The following is a 20532-nucleotide window of genomic DNA, read 5'->3' on the forward strand; positions in this document are numbered from 1 at the left end:
TGGATGGGAGGATTATGGGGCCCATCCACGTCATCTTCTTATCCAACCTGGCAATGTAATTCTCATGCGATATTATTATACGTAGTATATATTTTGATTGTCTTTTTTGTTTGCTTTACAGGCCAGGTACGAAAAACTTTTAGTGGAGCTAAATTATAATTAATGTGACAATAAGTTATACAAAGCATGAAGTAATTGATTAAAGTTGGGCATGAGTAATATGAGGACTGATTAAGCATGATAAGAAAATGGACTCAACATAAATTTCACACATGCCAAACATGTCTTTAGGAGTTAAGAGACACGCCAGTGGATCACGAAATGTACATATGTACATTCTTTTCAGAATTTTACAAAAGCATGATGAGCTAGATTGTACACCAATTTATTAATTTCTGATCTACTTATATAAGGAAATAAAAATTATAAATGGGTATATGTTTGTATGATACGACAAGTGAGTCACATTATACATGAGCTTCTGTCATGAAATACTAGCACAAGTTCGATATGACGTAACTTGTTCTCAATCGATTTTGAATTTTTAAATGTAACATTTAAATAAATTGTAAATAGATGGAATACGTTTATACAGAGTGACTCAAGTTTTTCCATAATTAGAAATAGTGATTTGTTGGGGTGGGTGTGTTTAAGAAATTTAAAAAAATTACTTTGTCGATTAGAGATTCCCCTCAAAATAATAAATCATAAATGTTTTTTTTTTAGGACAAGAAATCTTAATTAATTATTAAAGATAACTTCAATGATCACAATAAATTATTATTACTATTAATGAATGGTAGTTAGACAAAGAAATAAACAGCACAAAATCATGTCAGAAATTTCATTTTCTACTTTGTTACTAGTATAAAATGGGACTCATCGAAAATGATATTTGAACCTTATTATATATCCAGTACCTAGTCTACCCACCAACTCACCAATGGTCTCTTTCCTCTTCTCTTCTTCAATTCCTTCCATTTAACATAAGTATATGGAATAATATTCTTTACCACTCATCAATCATTTTCTCTCTCTCTTTGTTTTTCTCTCTCTTTATATTCATTGACAGCTAAATTATCCAAGATCAAATAATGGAGAAAAGCCACAGTAGAAAGAATCAACACCGAGAAAGACTACTCTTGAAGTTAGAGGATGGCGCCACCAAAGATGTTTATAATGACGGTGGCGCCACCCCCGTTCTTTTATTCAGCGTTTTCATTGCCGTTTGTGGCTCTCTCGTTTGTGGTTGTGCTGTGAGTTATTCTTCCTTTTCACTTTACTCTTTTTTAGGCCGCGTTGTCCAAGATCACCATGTCATTTGTTATCGGTCACTTTATATAATAACCTTAGGATCACTTTCTATTTTTGGACATGTCATGTCACAGTAATTAAAAGAAGATATATGTCACAAATGTTGCACTACATCTCATTTGATGTTCGAAAAATTGTTAGTCGTCCTATTGGGGGATGATCAACAATTGAATTCGTAATTTTCAATTTGTTAGACGTTTAGGTCGTAATAAATGATGGTAATGATAATGAAAAATATCACTCCGAATTACTAAATATGTTAATATCGGGGAAATTTTTCTGACAGGTGAATTTTTTAATCATTTTTTACTTCCAACTTGTCAACTTGGGGATTATTAAGCGAAAAACAAAATTAGTTGTACAAAGATTTTGAGCAAATTTCTGGGTTACTTTGTTGACCTTCATATAGTTTGTAAGTTGCACGTCTAGCCAAATTAATGCAAAGAATAGGTAATTAACCTTGATTAATATTCTGATATATCTGGAGCCACTGGATTTAATATGTAACCATATTGCTGTCTTTTTAGCAAATTAGAATAAGCTCAATAATATTTTTTTGAAAGAAATAAGCTCAATAATTATAATATAGAAAATCATCTGCAGGCTGCCCAAGTTATGTTATGTTACGCCATGATTGTCATCATGTCATCCATTTAAGTCAAATTGTAATAATATTAGTAATTAATTCTAATAATTGAGAGTTGAAATTATTGACAAATTTTATCTTTTCATTTTCATGGATTAGATTATTAGATTCAAATATAAAATAATTAATTTATTTCTTCTCAAAAAAAAAAAATAAAAAAAAAAATAAATAAATTTATTGGTCCAATGGTCCCTGGTCTCTTCGGGTGGTACTTTGAATGACCGTGGTTGTCGTTGTGGTTGTGGCCGTGTATGACCTATGGTGGTACCTTAAATGACTAAAGATATTGCATACTTGTGACAGACTGACAATTGGGATGTGCAGAATTTTGTAACACATTGATTATGTTGCTAGTAGCTTTTTTAGTTACAGTCCGTTTGTATGTGTTGTGTTACTTTCAATAAAATCTTAAAAAAGATAAGCTGGATATTTAGTTGGCTAATCTAGTTTTTCGCTGTTATGAATAGATGGGCTATAGCTCCCCTGTACAATCTGGAATCATTGCTGACTTGAAACTCTCAACAGCTGATGTAAGTTGCTTTGTTTACGCTTTCTAATCTTAATTACGGAGTACTTTGTATATATTAGTTACACTTTTCTACTTACAGTACGTTTTATGGTGTATTTTTTAATTTGATGGCCTTAATGATTTTCCACAGTATTCCCTCTTTGGATCAATGTTGACTGTTGGAGGTTTATTAGGCTCACTAGTCTGTGGTAAACTTACAGATTACTTTGGTCGTCGAGGAGTAAGTTCTTGTTCTTTTTAACCTTTTTCGAGCATGATTAACATTCAAATGGAGCTTACACTTATCAATATTGGTTGTTTGGGTGCAGACTATGGGTTTATCTGACATACTCTACCTCACTGGGTGGGTTGCAATCGCATTCTCTAAGGTTTTTCCCTAGACAATTAATTCAGGATAATAATTTTTTCGAGTTTTTCTAGTTGCTAAGTTTCTATTCCCTAGAAATCTGACTTTTTGTCGGTGTATATTTGAAGGATGCTTGGTCACTTGATGTTGGTAGACTATCTGTGGGTTGTGCTATGGGACTTACTGTTTATGTGGTAATTATTTCTAAGCACATGTTTTTAATACTTTTATGACTTAGTTGTTATTCAAACTACGTTGTATGCTGAGATTACTATATTGATTAAGCAAAGTCATGTGCCACAACAGGTTCCGGTGTACATAGCAGAGATTACACCAAGAAATCTTCGTGGAGGATCTGTGCTTCTTCATCAGGTAAAGATAATGCACTTACAAATCGACACTATTTAGTACTTACGATTTATTAGAATAAAGTGTACCAAATTATGTCCAAACTTCAGTTTTTACTCCTTAGTCACAAGTTGTAATATATGCCCTCATATTTCAGTTGATGTTGTGCTGCGGAATAGCTCTAGCTTACATCTTGGGACTTGTAACAAGTTGGCGCGTCTTATCTTTGATTGGTAACTTCATTATTTCTGTTATATTGTTTGTACAAGCTTTATCACTTCCATTGGGATGGCCATATATATCCAAGCTTCATTAAAATGATAATTGTTAATTTCAAGCATGAACTGTTTCAGGTGCTGTTCCGTGCATCATACAGTTTTTGGGCTTATTCTTCATTCCAGAGTCTCCTAGGTGGTTGGTAAGTCGCAATCAGATTTTTTAGTGCGTAATTGATCACTTACAGCTGGTTGAAGACATAAAAAATAGAAAATTAAGCTGTGAAACCCCTGTTCTTGCAGGTAAAGGTTGGTCATGACAAAGGCTGTGAGTCTACTTTACGAAGACTTAGGGGAAAGAAATTCGATATAGCTCACGAAGCAGCTCAAATCAAAGTAATACACATTCTTCAATATAGTAATAGTGGACTTAAACTACTCGGTCTAATTGTATGTAAGATTTTAACATTATATATCTTGCAGGACTGTGCTGAAACTATTGATCATGTCTCACAAGATAGCTTCTTCAACGTGTTCCAAATGAAGTATGCTTTTGCACTTACAATAAGTCTTGGGCTCATGGCACTAGCATCATTTGGTGGAACAAATGGGATTTTGTTCTATGCAACTACAACATTTGAATCAGCCGGGGTTTCAAGCAAATTGGGTACCATAGCAATGGCTCTCATCCAGGTAAAACAGGATACATTCTGACAATGAGCATTATCAGTGATAAATATATAACACTCTCCTTTCTTCTGCTAAAAGTTTTTTTTATTCTGCTATTAAACTCTGCAGCTTCCCCCCACTTTTTTGGGTGTATTTTTGATGGATAAAAGTGGAAGACGACCACTTCTGCTGGTGAGTATGCTATGTGATACAACATTTACATAATACTTCGTAGTAATTATCTTGTGTGTCCTTGGAAGGTGTTTTGACCGAGGTCTGTTGCTGTTGTTGTTGTTATAGTTTTCTGTTACTGGAATGGGAACAGCTTGTCTATCAGTGGCGATGTCTTTCTTGATGAAGGTTTGTTTCAATGCATATGCTTTCGTACATAAATATCTGCAAACTGAACTTATTTCTGATTATAGCTCTTTGGTTCTTCTTTCTTAGCTGAATTAACTTATTTGTTGTTTGTGTGTGTGTACGCGTTTGTTTTCTGAGCAGGATTATGGATGGATGCCACACTTCAGTCCCTATTTAGCACTATTTGGCATTCTGGTAAATCAAATTACTCTATCTAAAACTAAACTTAACCCGAAATTGAATGACACTATGTTAACCTGAATGAGAACTGATCTAGACCGAATCAAAAAACAATTTGACTAATACTCGATTGCATGATTCTACTACAGATTTTCTCAGCAGCATACCCTGTAGGAATGGGAGGGATACCATTTATTATAATGTCAGAGGTAGACATTCTTCTCCTCTTGGTTTCTATAGTTTTTTCCTACATTTGTTTCTTAAATTCATTGCAACAGAATTTATAAACTACTAGTATGTTTTTGCAGATATTTCCAATCAATGTAAAAGGGGCTGCTGGAAGCTTAGCGACTATAGTCAGCTGGTCGAGTGCTTGGGTTGTCTCTTACTCATTTAACTTCATGATGGATTGGAGTTCATCAGGTGAACATTCTTTGCTCGGTTTTTTCAAAATAAAGACTAAAATCTGATCGCCTCAACTGATTGTTTGATAACTTTAAAACAATGGTGCCTATACCCTTGAATATTGTTCAGCTCACCTAATTCCACTCTTGGAAATAATAAACGAGACTCCACGTAAATTAAAACCTTGCAAAATTGAATCGACTTGAACTTATCGGCCCTTACCTAAATTTCACCAAAAATCAAACAACCTAGATGGTCTGACATAAAAACAAAAATACTCCGAAGTAAGTTTGTTGGCACCCGGCAATAGAGCCCAGAGTGACCTAACTTGAAATTGAGTCAACTGATCCATTTGCCATCTATAATGCCCTGAATTACACTCATTTGGAACTGGGGAAGTAATAAAAGGTTTACTTTTTTATCATGTTTCTCAACGTATAAATCATCTAAATATCTCATAACATCCATATGAGTATATTTGTTTCTTAAACAAAATAGAAATTGTGAATATTGTCAAAAATCAAAGCGTATTCACTAATTTAAAAACGTGCAAAAAATTGCTTATGTAATTAGTATCTGGTTATAAATGCCACGCAAAACTGGATCTGCAAGGCTGAGAGTAACTGCCTAATTGTCTATGACTTATTTAGTGGGCCCATTGGCCCACTATCTTTAAAGCTACTCCTGGGCCCAATTCTTTAATACTCCTGGGCCCATTGGCCCATCTGGTCATCTTGTCCAGCAATCTATGCAGTGACCATAGTACATCTATGTGTTAGTATAGTTGTTAACCAAACAAGCACTTAATATAGTACGTAATACTTAACGTGACATGTTTGATTTTCAGGCACATTCTTCATATTTACAAGTATCAATGTATTGGCTTTGATATTTGTGGCAAAACTTGTTCCGGAGACCAAGGGACGTACATTGGAGGAAATACAAGAATCACTCACTCATACTCTGTATTAGAAATGTACAAGATATATATAGGAGAATATACATGTACATAGTCTATTCTATTTATTCTATTATACTAAGTACGTACTAGTTAATCTTAGGTTTGTCTCACAATTTGGTTGGAGAATTACGGTATATATACATATATACTGTTTATCTTACGGTCTTACCTATATAAAAAGTAAAGAGTGAGTATCTAGGAGGATATATTTGTAATAATACTTTAAGAGAAGATTATTAGGTTTTTTCTATAGTGTGCCTTTATATTTTTAAATATTTACGCGTTATACACCTACGGAGTACTTCTAAAGAAACTCAATGATATCCACTTTGTTTTTGAAGCGTTTTAATGATGCCTTAACATTATCTTTTTCTTCATAAAATTGGTTAAGAAGATATTCATACGCTCTACAACTTTGTATCGTTCAGTTTCTGATCAAGAGTGAATTAATAATGAAGCGTTAAACAATAATCATCAACTAAAAGTGATTAATGTTAACATTATAGTAAGGTAAGCTGTAAGTAAGCGAGTTGCCAATCCACAAGATATCATCAACTGGAAAAAAAAAATAAAAAAAATAAAAAATAAAAATAAAAAATTGAGAACCAAGTTATACTTTACGTACTATGGGAGTATGGGGTGCTACAAATATGTAATTTACTTTATTTCATTACTTTTATTATTTTTTATAGCGATAAGAAAATCGCAACTAAGGGCCTGTTCTCATTGACTGAACTCAGCTGAACTGAAATGAACTGAACTGAACTGAACTGAAATGAATATTTTATAAGAGAAGGAAATTAGGAGCTGAATTGAACTGAACTGAACTGAACTGAATTGAACTGAATTGAGCTGAACTGAACTGAACTCAGCTGAACTGAACTGAATTTCAACGTAAGAGAACAGGCCCTTCAGATTATTCAATTCAATTCAATTCAGTTCAATTCTTAATATCCTTCTCTCATAAAATATTCAGTTCAATTCAATTCAGTTCTTAATATCCTTCTCTCATAAAATATTCAGTTCAACTCAGTTCAGTCAATCAAAACAGACCCCAAAACAATACTGTAATTAATTACCTGAACTTATTTTTTTTTCTAGTTTGATCTATAATAAATAATAAGATATTGTTAAAAACTTAAAAATAAGGCAAATCAACCATAGCATCAGCATTATTACAGATTTACAGTGAAAAACCATTTTAAGTATTGATCCAACCTTTGTAGTTTGTACGCATATTTGTGGAAGGATTATTTAAGAGGTTAAACATTAATGTACATGCTATCAACACTCTCATGATAGGTTGTTTAGCTTCGTTTAAACCGCTTATGCGTACCACTGCATGAAACGAGCATGCATAGCACACTGCAGTCCAACAGACGAATCAATTGGTGCACCCCTGAGTTCTTCAAGGTAATTAACACCAAGAACGTGAAATTGAAATTAACATCCAAACAAGAGAGTTTGCCCCCCTCTTTTTCACATCCTTTCTTTTCCTTCCATTTTCATATATCCAAACAAAGTGTAAGAGTGCTTTTCTTTCACAATAGATTAGACTATAAAGAAATTGATTCTTTTTGCAATCCGATAAATACTACATTCTGCATCCAGCACTCAAGAAAAGAGGTACTACTAACATTGACTACTCTCTCCTAATAAGTTTAGATAAGATAAAATAAGGACTAAGCTAATAAGTAGATAAGTTAATATAAGGATTAATAATAGGCTTTAGATCAGAGTTAATTAGCTAGCTTAAATAAGATGAGTTAAAACACCTTATGTAAGGCCCAATAAGTGATTAAAGGTTAAAAAAATACTTGATATATATAGGAAAAGTGTTATTATTTTCAAATGAGTTAAAAACAAAGTCTAATCAGCTTACTAATGAGATAAGTAAAAATTCAAGTAAAGAGAACACTATCTTGCGGTAACTTGGTTAGACATATTTTGTTGAAATTAGTGAATAAAAGTATTTGACAAGAAAATATATCCTTATATTAAGCCATTTTAGGGGGAAGCAAAGTTTTGACCCTTCATCACTTACTTTTTGGTTCGTTTATCATATGATTCTTATGGGCATACTTGTAATTAACTACTAGTACTATCCTCCCTACCCCCCCCCCCCCCCCTCCCCCTCTAAATTTTGTAAGTATACAACACATGTCAAAAATTTAGAATAGTCCTAAACAATATAAAAGAAATTCAAATGTATTAACTATTACATCATGTTTGTTTAGGGGGATAAATAAAGAGGGATAGGGATATTAACATTCTATGTTTGTTTCTAAGGATTGGGATTAGAGAGAGGGATGGGACAAGGATTAAATCATCTCTTATCCCTCAATTTCTATACCTAGGGTTGGAAAAAGAATGAGGGATAGGGATTATTAATTAAAATGACACTTATGCCCTTAATGGAGAGAAAAAAGGACAAAGATAGGGTTAGTATGGTATATTCGTAACTTTGTTACTTATTCTACTTTTATCCCTACCTTATATCAAACAAAGGATAACACTATCTGATTCCTATCCCACCCAAAATTCTCTATCCTTATCCTATCCTCTTATCCTTCTTATCCCTATCCCACATACCAAACGCCCCGTTAAGGAATGGTCAACATAGTCAAAGGTTTAAAGTTTTAAACTGATGGTTATATTAAAGTAAGAATTGGTTTTATATTCTATCAAAAAAACTTATTAGTAAATTTTTCATTTATCATTGTTGGGCTTCGTTCTCTTCACTTTAAAAAAATAATATTAAGTAAAAATAAGTTCAGTTCAGTAAAAATAATTTCAGTTCAGTAAAAATAAGTTCAGTACAATAAAATTCAGTTTTCTTAAAGAAAAATTATAATAGAAAATCAGTAAAAATAATTTCAGTTCAACAAAAATAATTTCATTTCAGTTAAAATAATTTAAATTCAACAAATATAATTTTGGTTCAGTAAAAATAATTTCAGTTTAGCAAAAATAAAATAAAGAGAATGGGGCTGGTTAATAAGCTCAAATGTAGGAAATCTATTTTGATTGTGTTTGATCTTTATTACTTAAAAAAAAATCCAAAAAAAGGTGTAATCAATTCTGATACACTTCACACACTTAAAAAAAAGGTAAGAATCATTAATTCAACAAAAAAAAAAAAAAAAAGTATGAATCATCTCTTATATAAATATTATATAATCATTCATCAAACAAATTGTTTATTTGCAAAAAAATGACGTATAATATGGAGTGGAAGACGAACCAAATGGAAGAGAAAGAACAACCGTTGATTGAAATACATGAAGAATTTGAATCAACGGCTGGCGGAAAATGCGAGGGTGGTGTAACGTTTGCTCTCTTTTTCAGTATCTTCATTGCTGTTTCTGGTTCTTTCACTTGTGGTCTTGCTGTAAGTTTTATTTATTTATTTATTTTTAAAAAAAAAATTAAAAATTTTGTTTAAAATATATTCTAAATTTAAAATGATAATTCTTACAAGCATGATATAACTGAAGATTACATTTAGAATTTTTGCATGTTAATTATGACATTAGGAGCATATACTTCAAATTTTTTGCTAGTCATTTTATGTGTTAACTTTTTTTGAAACCAATGTGTTAACTAAAGTTTGTCGTTAAAAGAGGTGAAAAATGAGTCGTTCGATTGATTGGGTTTATTATCTCAACTCGATTCGATAATGCGGGTTGTTTAGCTTATTTAACTTAAGTTTGATATCGAAATTTTGGATTTTGATGTGATGAGATGAGATGATGTGGGTGATTATGATATCATGCAAATGCAACAACATAATCGACCGACTATTTTTTGAAGGTTTTCTATCAATTCATCATTTATTAATAATTAGTAGTATATGTTTAATTTAATTAAATGTAGCCACTAAACTGGAAATCCGTGTTTATGTTGCATTATTAAATATGTAATTTAAATTAGGTATTGTGTAAATGACTAAATGTGTTTAGTTGATGCATTAATCTCTATATATTTATTATTTTTTTTTTAATTTTATTTTTTTATTTTATTTTTTTTTGGTGAAATGCATTAATCTCTAACTAGCCTTTTGGCCCGTTCGATGCACGGGTTCTTACCTAAGTTATTTCATATGTAGGTATGTTTTTCAATAGTTGAAACTTTTGATATGAAATACGAAGTAATTGTTTCACTGCTAAAACTTAAAGGGAAAAAAAAAATGAGGGTAGAACTATGGAAAAAGATAATGAAATTTAGTTACGTATATATACATGAAGATTGTAGGATATGAAATGACATATTAGTTTAAGTTATGTTTTAAGTCTAGGAATTAAAAAGACAATTTTTATATAATTCAATTCATATGTTTATGTGAAGTATATTAATTGGTTCAACTTTATTTTATTATGAGGGAAATGAAACACTTCATTTTCTTAATTGAATTTATTATTTTTTTTTTTAATTTTATTTTTTTATTTTATTTTTTTTGGTGAAATGCATTAATCTCTAATGTGTGGGCTAATCTAGCAATTTGTTGTTGGTGTAGGGAGGATATTCCTCTCCTGTTCACTTTGAAATCATCAAAGACTTGCACCTTTCTACAACGGAGGTTAGTTCTTTGTTGTCTATTTCATCTACTTTTACCCTTTCTGTTATTTAATCTCTGTTTGGATAAAAAAAAATCATCGAATTATTATACTCTCTCCGTACACAATTAATCTACTAAAGTTTGGGTACACATCATATTTGATTACGATTATGAATTTTCCATTTGTTATATTCCCTAGACATGATAATCCCTTTGTCCACAAATAATCCGCTTTAAAGAGCACAATGAATTTTCCTAAAAAAAAAAAAAAGAGCACAAAGATTCAGAAAATAGTCCATATGTCCACAAATAATCTTCCTATAACTCTCGCGAAAAAAAAAAAAAAATCTTCTTAGGATATCCATAAAAAAATCTTCATATTGCTTATAAGGAATTTTATTACACAACCATGTGATGTGGATTTCTCTACTATTTCTTTACTCTCACATTTATTCACTCGCCTCACCCTAAATTTTATAATATGCATGTCCAAATTTAAGATGAATGTTATTCGTGGACGGAGAGGTAGAGGTGATCATTGGGCAAAAGCTAAAAAATTATGCCCACTTCTCGGGTCGGGCCAGGCTTCGTGCCGAATTTTTTTGTGCCCAAACCCGCCCAAAAATGGTCGGGCCGTGCGGGCTTTTCGAGCTGGGCTAAAAAACCAATTAAATATGCGTAAAAGTGTATTCCCAAACCCGCCCAAAAAAAATAATTTTTTCGGCTCTGCCCAAAACCCTATATTTTTCGGGTCGGGCTGGAAAAATCTGCCCAAAATCGGGCCGGGCTAACCTTGATCACCTCTACGAAGAGGGTAGCTTAGTGCTGGTTATTTAGGTGGGTGAGTGTAAGGGGGAAAAGGTGGTAAATTTAAGAAGTAGGGCATGTTCTCTTGAACTTAATTTCAGTTCAGTTTAGTTCAGCTCCAATCAGTTCAGTTATATTCCTAATTTCCTTCTCTCCTGAACATATCATTTCGGCTCTATTCAGTTCATTTCAACTCCAATCAATTCAGTTCAGCTCAATTCAGTAAATCAGAACAGGCCCATAGTGTAAATAATGAGTAGGTAAGTGTAAGAAAAATGTGGATCAAGACAATGTTTATACTGTCTATAAATACCAATGGATATACTAGCTTGCTATTGTCACTAATGACAAGAATAATTATTGATTTAGAACGCCCCTTGGGCCTTGGGGGAGAGGGGGTAAGAGGAGTAATGTAGTAAAATGGGTTGCCAAAATTGAAATAAAATCTAAGTGTTGGAAATAGAACAAAGTCATAAGAACAATAAGATGCAAAAACCTTGAAATGACATACATCATATGAGGTTTTTTTTTGGAACCAATATGTAGATTGTAGATGATATTGTTTAAAATTTTTTGTACCTCCGATCAATCTAAAGGTTTTGTCAATTATGACTCACTTGACATCTTTCTTTCAAGACAAATATCTTGAAATTAAAGAGATTAATCTTGATGCAAATAGGCCTAATTGATGCCATCTCGAATTAAAGTTTCCATAATTCATTCGATCAAATGAGCATTGGCTTTACTTGGTGTGCATTTTGCAGTTTTCACTCTTCGGATCACTTTTGACAGCCGGAGGACTGTTAGGTGCAACAGTATGTGGAAAACTAAGCGATTTAACTGGTCGTCGTGGAGTAAGTTTTACTTTATTCCTAGTTTGATGGCTTAGTACTCAAAAGAGTCAAAGTGCATGGTTATAGTTCAACTTTCTTGCTCATCGTTACATTCTTTCCATCAATTTCGGTTATTTTGATGCAGGCTATGGGGCTTTCAAGTATACTCTGCCTTGCTGGTTGGCTTTCTATAGCATATTCACAGGTTTTAATCTCGTTTTATTCAAATTTTGGATTTTGGTCAATATTCGAGTACACTATCTTATCAGTTATCAATCGTATCATCTTTTCCTTACCTTGCGGTATCTATCGTGACAGGATTCAATGTCCCTTTATATTGGTAGACTAGCTCTTGGTTTTGCAAATGGGATCATGACTTACACAGTAATTTCTTCTTTCTGCTTAAAATCTTTTCCTACAAGAAAAAATACGTAACAAAATAACAATAACAGTAATTGCTTGTGATGCAGATTCCTGTATACGTAGCAGAAATAGCACCAAAGAATATTCGAGGGGGATTAGGGCTTCTCCATCAGGTAACTCATATTTTAGACATACTCAAAGTGTATTCTATATAAGTTCTAGGAGTGTTTGACCTTGCACTTTATCCCTGTACTATGCAGTTCCTTATATGCTGTGGAATAGCGGCGGCTTTTCTTGTTGGGCTTATAATTAGCTGGCGCAGCTTGGCTTTGATGGGTAATCATTTTTTAATTTTGATTGAAGATTGATAATCATTTTAATTTTCATACGAAACCATACGTAATTCGTATGTATTTACACTATTTAGTCATTTTAGGCTCACCAAAATAATCTGGTTTGACAACATGTTTTAGGTACTATTCCATGCATCATACAAATTTTGGGAATATTCTTCATTCCAGAGTCTCCAAGATGGTTGGTAAGTTAAAGTACTATGTAAGGCAGACAACAGAACTATACTATGTAAGGCGACAATATAAAGTACTTGATAGAGTATTAAGCATATTCCTGGGCCTCAACCATCAGCTAAAGCTTTTGGTTGAGTTGGTCCACTAATGTCTCGGATGATGTTGAATCCATGTTTTGCAGGTGATGGCCAGTTCTGTAGATGATTTTGAAGCAGCTTTGAAACGTCTTAGGGGACAACACACTGATATATCTGAAGAAGCTGCCGATATCAAAGTAACATATTGTGCTAAGTAAAATTATTGTACTATGAGTTGTTGAATCTAAGACCTATTTAATTGTCTTACAGGAATATACAGAAGCTGTTGATAACATCTCAAAGAAATTCTTGGATGTGTTCCAGATGAAATATGCTTATCCACTTACTGTAAGCTCCATAAATTATCAAACTTATATTTTCCGTTTAGTAACTTACCTCTATGATGAATTTCGGTTTCTTGTACTACATAATACGAAGTATACATTTAAATTTTTTTTTAGGTAACCCTTGGACTAATGGCCTTAGGAGGATTTGGCGGGACACAGGGGATTTTATATTACGCATCTGCAATCTTTGAATCGGCTGGTAAGTCAGTTGCAGCAGCATTTGGAAAATATATGATACATCTGATCGCTTACTGACATTTTTTTGTGTTTAATTTTACCAGGAGTTCCAGGAAGTATAGGAACTATAGCTATGGGCCTAATACAGGTTTTAATCATATACTCTGTACTTCGTATACATTAGAAAACAAATTCTGATTTCTGGTTTCTGATTTCAGAAATTTTCTCTAACTTTTCTCTAAAAACTACAACCACAATTTCTCTGCAGCTTCCACCATTTGCGCTATGTGTATGTTTTATGGATAAATATGGAAGACGGCCACTGTTGCTGGTAAGCTATCAATCCATCCTAATAAGCCTTCCACAAACTTGTTATGTTTGGCGTACCAATTGATTAATCACAGAAGACAACACGTAACGTAATGTTTGTGTGTTCGTAGTTTTCTGCAGGAGGGATGGGCATAGCCTGCTTCTTGGTGGCATTATCTTTTTTGCTTAAGGTACGTTCCAGACTCACAAGCATATTGGTGTACTATTTCTGCTCTGCTATGAACTTCAGTGTCTCCTAGGTCCGGCTTTCTGATACCTCTCTGATGTAAATTTGTTTGCTGATCAGGCACACGGTTTGATGTTGGACACCGGTCCTTATCTTGCCCTTGTTGGAATATTGGTACACGGTCTTTCCTTCCAATATCATGCTGATTGCACAACTTAGGCAATTAGTTGGAGCATTGTCAATAATACTCTTAAGCCTAACTACTGCATAAGACACATTTAGAACATTTCGCCTCCTAATAGTGGCTTAACTAGCTAGGCAGATCAACTTTCATATTAAAATACTTTCCTTTACTCCCATATTTGATATTTCCCCTCAATATGTGACACTACAGCTATACAGTTAATATATAAAGAGTATATCTTAATCCTTAGCGTGTTTTACTCCAGATTTTTTCTGCGTCTTTTCCAATAGGAATGGGAGGGATTCCATGTGTTATAATGTCAGAGGTAAGTGTATTTTCATTGAGGCAGCATCCTTAATTAGTTTTATCACATTTTCTTAAAACAAATGTATGTACTCAGGTATTCCCTATAAACATAAAAGGGGCAGCTGGAACCTTAGCAACTGTAGTCAGCAGCACAAGTTCTTGGATCGTTGCCTACACATTTATTTTTATGATGCAATGGAGCTCTTCGGGTAGATGTCTTTCTTCTCTTTTCCTATTGTATTTAAGTGTAAATAGTTCATTGGATTAACATAATAACATGTTTTGATTTATACGAACCTCCATTTATTTCGATTCCCTTTTCAGGCACGTTCTTGGTGTTTGCAAGTGTTAATGTAATCTCCTTGATATTTATTGCAAAGCTAGTCCCAGAGACAAAGGGACTAACATTAGAGGAAATACAAGTACTAATTTATAAGGGGCCGGTTAAGGACGTAGCCTGTAATACAAAACCATTGTTGTAGCAAAAGTTTGCCAAATGTGGTTTTATTTAGGTATGCAGTAGCTTATAATTTCATCAATCTTGTTCAAGTTGCAGCTATATAAGACTAGCAATGTTGTTGTTGATGTTGTCAAAGCGTGCACAAATTAAATAATAACTTAAACTATTAACTAGTTTTGTAAGAGTTGTTAGTCGTGTAACTAAGAGTTGGTACTTAGTAGGGTGGTCACTCTCACTCTCACAGAAGTAGTTTCTCCCACTATTGAGGTTATGAATTGAAGAAACCACATAAACTGTAAACATATTGTTACAAGTTAGGACTAACCTCATACTATCTCTGTTAAACAAAATTTGACACGGTAAAATGTACTCCCTCCGTCCCTAAATTACATTCCTCCTTTCTATTTTTGGTATTCCAAAATTACATTCCTCCTTTCTATCTTTGGTAAGTTTTTTTAGTAAATCAACTCTCTTTTTTTGTTTTATATTTAATGCTTTCTCACTCATCCTTACCTAATCTCACTCATAATCCTTGTGCCAAACTACAATGAATATGATTGGTTAAAAATTTTCAATTAGGAGCATGTGATTGGTCCTTTTTTTTTGCAAAGGATTGATGACATGTCATGAGTAATAAATATTCTATCTTTGTACTTCCCATTGCATTATCTAATTATTGTTATTTGTCTTATTCTTCTCTCCTTAATTCCCGTGTAAATTTCCAAACAGGAATGTAATTTAGGGACGGAGGGAGTATTTGCATTGACAAGTGTGTCAAGTTCATTGTGTCAATTATTCTAAAATGAATGGTGCAAGTCAATGATTACTAGAATTGTCGGTTACAATGGACGTGTCCTAGCATTACAAGTTTACAACTCATTGGGATTTATGATAGAATAGAAACTAAGGGTTTGTTTTGATTTAGTGAGCTGAATTGAACTGAATAGAGCTGAAATGAATTGTTTATGAGATAAGAAAATTAAGAGCTGGACTAAACTGAACTGATTAGAGCTGAATTGAACTGAACTAGACTAAACTGAATAGAGCTGAAATGAATTGTTTATGAGAGAAGAAAATTAAGAGCTGAACTAAATTGAACTGAATTGAAATTTAGCCGAAGAAAACAGGCCTTAAATTTATGAGCAAGTGAGCAACAACAGATTTAATTTTGTCCAAATACTTTACCCTCTTTGGTTGCAAACCAATTGTCATCCTTTATCTTTTTACTCATTTCAAAATAATTGACATACCGTCATAAATGATACGAAGGTACAAGCCTATAGAACAGATCCCGTCTAGTAAGGTCGTGTACCATCATAAATGCTGATAAAGGATCACCATGATTAAATGGTACGTATACTAGTACATGTACATATCATACTCACCAAATCAACTTAGAATTTATAATCTTTCGATTTGATCATATGTCACAGATTAATTAAGCTATTAGCAAAATACATCTATGAGTATATATGTCGTACATTATTTGTTTTAAAAAATGATAAAATTAACATTAATGATATAAAATAAGTAAAAAAAAAAAATTAAAAAAACGTATAATAGTTCAAACAAGTATTTGTAAAAGCTATCTCAAACTTTGAAATTTTTTATATACAACTCCATTTGCATGTACCCGGTGTACAGTATTTTTACTGTACATCGGGTTTTTCTCACGTGCAACTTCTTTATTGTTTTTTTTTTTTTTTTTTTTTTTTTTTAAAATAGCTTAATTTAAAATCACGGAATTTTATACCTAAATCAAAAAAACGCAGAACAATGGAGGAGAGAGAAAGTGAGAAAACGCAGAACAATGGAGGAGAGAGAAAGTGAGAAATCGCAAAAATTGCAGAAATCGATCATCAATAAAGGAGAAAAAAGGTGAGAAAACGCACAAATAGAAGAATTCGATCATCAATCGAGGAGAAAAAAGGTGAGAAAACTTACAAATTGCAGAAATCGATCATCAATGGAGAATTCGACTTTCGATACAACAAAATGCAGCAATCTCATTCACGAATTGCTACAAAAACAGAGGCAAGTTGAGACTGAATTTGAAATCGATTTAAATCGATCGATTATAGAAGAAGAAGAAACTTATTGTTTTGGAGATGAATTCGTACCAATATTCAACCATCCAGACAATGCAGAAGCAATTGATAATGCAGAAGACGCAATACACAATGCTGAAAATCAAGTGGTTCCTGATAAATCAATTGATTCAAATTCAGAACAAACAACCAAAACAAATGCAACTGAAGGTAATTTCTATAAATTTTTGAGATTGTATGCTAAAAAGAACCCTTTGAATACATAATTGTTACCCTTTTTATGCATAAACGTGACCCTATTTATGCCTAAATGTTACCCTCAGATTGAATGCAGAACTTTTGAGATTGCATGCAAAAAGTAACCCTTTGATTGCCTAAATGTTACCCTTTTCATGCTTAAAAGTGACCCTATTTATGCACAAATGTTACACTCAGATTGTATGCAAAAAGTAACCCTTTGAATGTCTAAATGTTACCCTTTTCATGCTTAAAAGTGACCCTATTTATGCACAAATGTTACACTCAAATTGTATGCTGAAAATTCAAGTTGTATGCAGAAAGTATCCCTTTGAATGCCTAAATGTTACCTTTTTCATGCATAAAAGTTACCCTATTTTCACACGAATGCTACCCTTTTTTATGCTGGCTGTGGTTATTATCTGATTTGTTTGTATTAAATAACAGATACAAATCCAATTGATGCTTCTGGTTTAGATCTTAGAGGATCATTTGTTGGTGTGGTAAGAGAAACTTTTGAAGAAATTTTGGAATTGTATGAAAAACATGCTGCTATACTGGGATTTTCAATAAGAAAACATACAACTAGATTCAAACAACACACAAAAATAGTAACTGAGAAAAACTATGTGTGTTCTGCTGAGGGAAAGAGACATTCAGGTCAGAAGAAAACAAAGTTAGTTGAAATGGTTGATGAAGAGGATGTAAATGTAAAAGCAAGAAAGCCAAGACAAGTAGCCATTACAAGATCAAATTGCAAGGCATGCATAAGAGCAAAAGTGAATAAAGAAGGACAGTTTGAGGTGGTGTCTCATGTTATTCAGCATAACCACGAGCTAACAAAGCCACAGTGGCATTATTTGCATCGTTCTGAAAGAAAAATGACAAAGGAAAAAACTGAAGCAATCAAAACAATGAAATCTTCAGGTTTAACTACAATGGACACTTACTATTACATGGCTACAGAGGCTGGAGGAGAACAGAATGTAGGCCATAGTGTTGTAGATCACCTGAATTTCTGCTCAAGGTTAAGAATGGAACAAATTGAGGCTGGAGATGCTCAAACTTTAGTGAACATTTTAAGTCAAGAACAATCAGAGGATCCAAACTTCTTTTTTAGAGTGAAGTTTGACAAAGAAGGAAGAATTTGCAATATCTTTTGGAGAGATTCAATGATGCTAGAAGACTATAGGATATATGGAGATGTTCTTGTCTTTGATACAACATACAGAACCAACAGATATAATCTTATATGTGCTCCATTTGTTGGCATAAATAACCACTGGCATAATTGTATGTTTGCATGTGCTTTTATTGGGGATGAAACAACAGATTCATTTGTGTGGTTATTACAAACCTTCTTCAAAGCTATGGAGGATAGAAAACCAACTTCAATATTCACTGACCAGGACCAAGCAATGGCAAATGCAATTCTGGAGGTAAAAGATTTATATTGACATCTTACAGATTTGAGATCTGACAATAAAGTTTTTCTTTTCACATAAAAGTTACCCTTTTATCTGCATAAAGTTATCCTTTTTAGTGCATAAAGTAACCCTTTTAACAGCATAAAGTGACCCCTTTATTTTCAATGCAGGTGATTCCAAATACAAGGCATAGACTTTGTATATGGCATTTGGAGCAAAATGCCATAACCAGATTTGGAGCTCTTAAAAAAGACAAAGAATTCAAATTTGCATTCAACCAGTGCTTAAAGATGTGTGTGACAGAACAAGAATTCGAAGAAAAGTGGCAGGCAATGTTGCAGAAATATGAGTTGACAGAACACTCTTGGTACAAAAGAGTGTATGAGTTGAAAGACAAATGGTGTCCTGCCCTTAGTAGAGATTTCTTTTCAGCAGGAATCTTATCGTCACAAAGGAGTGAAAGCACTAATCATGCTATAGGATTCAGAGCAAGTAAAACAACTACTTTGACAGAATTTTATACCATATTTAAGAAGACAACCAATCGTTGGAGAAGCACAGAGAAATATGATGAGTTTACCTGTAGCAAGTCAATAGCATTCACTTCATTGCCTCTCTCTGGAATGCTAAAGCATGCTGCACAGGTAAAAAGTTAACTGACAACTACATAAATTACACCTAATATATGGCAATTTAAATGAACCTACATGATTTTGATGTACAGGTTTTCACTTTATCACTCTTTAGAGATTTTGAAGAGGAGTTTGGATACTCTATGGCAACAACTGTTCAGATGTTAGGCAGTAATGAAGAATGCCTACTTTATCAAGTAACACTAGAAGACAAGCCATGGTCTGCACATCAAGTAAACTATATACATGAGAGCCAAACTGTATGGTGCACTTGCAAAAATTTTGAAGCATCTGGATGGTTATGTTATCATTGCATCAGAATTCTACATTTGCATTCAGTAACAAGAATACCAGATAAGTATGTTTCAAAAAGATGGACTAAGTTTGCAAAAACAGAGGCATGGGATAGGTTGAAGAATCAGGATCCTAAACAGCAATATATTCCATGGAGGCAAACAATGATGAGGAAATACTACAATCTAATCTTAAAAAGTCAAGAAAATGAAGACACAAGAGCATTTATGGAAGAAAGCTTCAGAAACAGTCTTAAAATGGTGGAAGACTTACTTGCTATTGCTGCTCAGAAAGAAAGTGCAGAAGCTGCTTCTAACATTCCTGATGTGGCAGACAGCACTCAAAGCAATACTGACGTTTCTTCAGCATCGAGTACAAGCACAAGTGTACCACAAATACTTGATCCTAAAACGGCTGTAACAAAAGGAAGAAGCAAGAGAGCAAAAGGAGGACTTGAAAAAAGCAAGAGAAAAAGAAAACCAGCACTGCCACCTCCAAATTCAGAATTTGGATCAAAAACACCTAACTTACGACTCTTTTAAGATCTTTTTTTGAACATTTTTTTTTTCGAAATTAATATACCTTGTATTATTAAGCTTCAGAAACAGTCTTAAAATGGTGGAAGACTTACTTGCTATTGCTGCTTAGAAAGAAAGTACAGAAGCTGCTTCTAACATTCCTGATGTGGCAGACAGCACTCAAAGCAATACTGATGTTTCTTCAGCATCGAGTACAAGCACAAGTGTACCACAAATACTTGATCCTAAAACGGCTGTAACAAAAGGA

At 33.2% G+C, this 20532-nt stretch overlaps 3 protein-coding genes and 1 long non-coding RNA gene across 4 annotated transcripts; 3 read left to right on the forward strand and 1 right to left on the reverse strand.

The window, feature by feature from the left end:
• Positions 1-939: 939 nt before the first annotated feature.
• LOC145603508 (sugar transporter ERD6-like 5) lies at positions 940-6231 on the forward strand. The gene is made up of 16 exons (XM_081659424.1): positions 940-1256; positions 2428-2490; positions 2620-2709; positions 2798-2857; positions 2964-3029; positions 3142-3207; positions 3341-3416; positions 3537-3601; positions 3702-3794; positions 3882-4091; positions 4197-4259; positions 4368-4427; positions 4569-4622; positions 4757-4816; positions 4916-5030; positions 5860-6231. Exons 1-16 carry the CDS (start codon positions 1095-1097, stop codon positions 5982-5984), a joined length of 1428 nt encoding a protein of 475 aa, XP_081515550.1. The 5' UTR covers positions 940-1094; the 3' UTR covers positions 5985-6231.
• A 2956-nt stretch (positions 6232-9187) lies between these two features.
• Positions 9188-18668, forward strand: LOC145603861 (sugar transporter ERD6-like 5). The gene is made up of 19 exons (XM_081659835.1): positions 9188-9364; positions 10490-10552; positions 12103-12192; positions 12317-12376; positions 12490-12555; positions 12642-12707; positions 12795-12870; positions 13008-13072; positions 13243-13335; positions 13409-13486; positions 13600-13684; positions 13767-13810; positions 13931-13993; positions 14103-14162; positions 14279-14332; positions 14608-14667; positions 14743-14857; positions 14973-15070; positions 18576-18668. The coding sequence occupies exons 1-19, from the start codon at positions 9188-9190 to the stop codon at positions 18666-18668; spliced, it is 1506 nt and encodes a 501-aa protein (XP_081515961.1).
• A 327-nt stretch (positions 18669-18995) lies between these two features.
• LOC145603539 (protein FAR1-RELATED SEQUENCE 5-like) lies at positions 18996-20340 on the forward strand. Its single transcript, XM_081659464.1, has 2 exons — positions 18996-19464; positions 19545-20340. Exons 1-2 carry the CDS (start codon positions 19111-19113, stop codon positions 20286-20288), a joined length of 1098 nt encoding a protein of 365 aa, XP_081515590.1. The 5' UTR covers positions 18996-19110; the 3' UTR covers positions 20289-20340.
• On the reverse strand, positions 19400-20475 carry LOC145603540 (uncharacterized). The gene is made up of 3 exons (XR_014104873.1): positions 20378-20475; positions 20020-20160; positions 19400-19456 (listed from the first exon to the last, which is right to left on the reverse strand). It is a non-coding gene; the product is annotated as an uncharacterized LOC145603540 (long non-coding RNA).
• Positions 20476-20532: the final 57 nt, after the last annotated feature.

This window comes from Chenopodium album, chromosome 22 (assembly GCF_948465745.1).
Source record: "Chenopodium album chromosome 22, dcCheAlbu1.1, whole genome shotgun sequence".
In the NCBI taxonomy this organism is placed as follows: Eukaryota; Viridiplantae; Streptophyta; class Magnoliopsida; order Caryophyllales; family Amaranthaceae; genus Chenopodium; species Chenopodium album.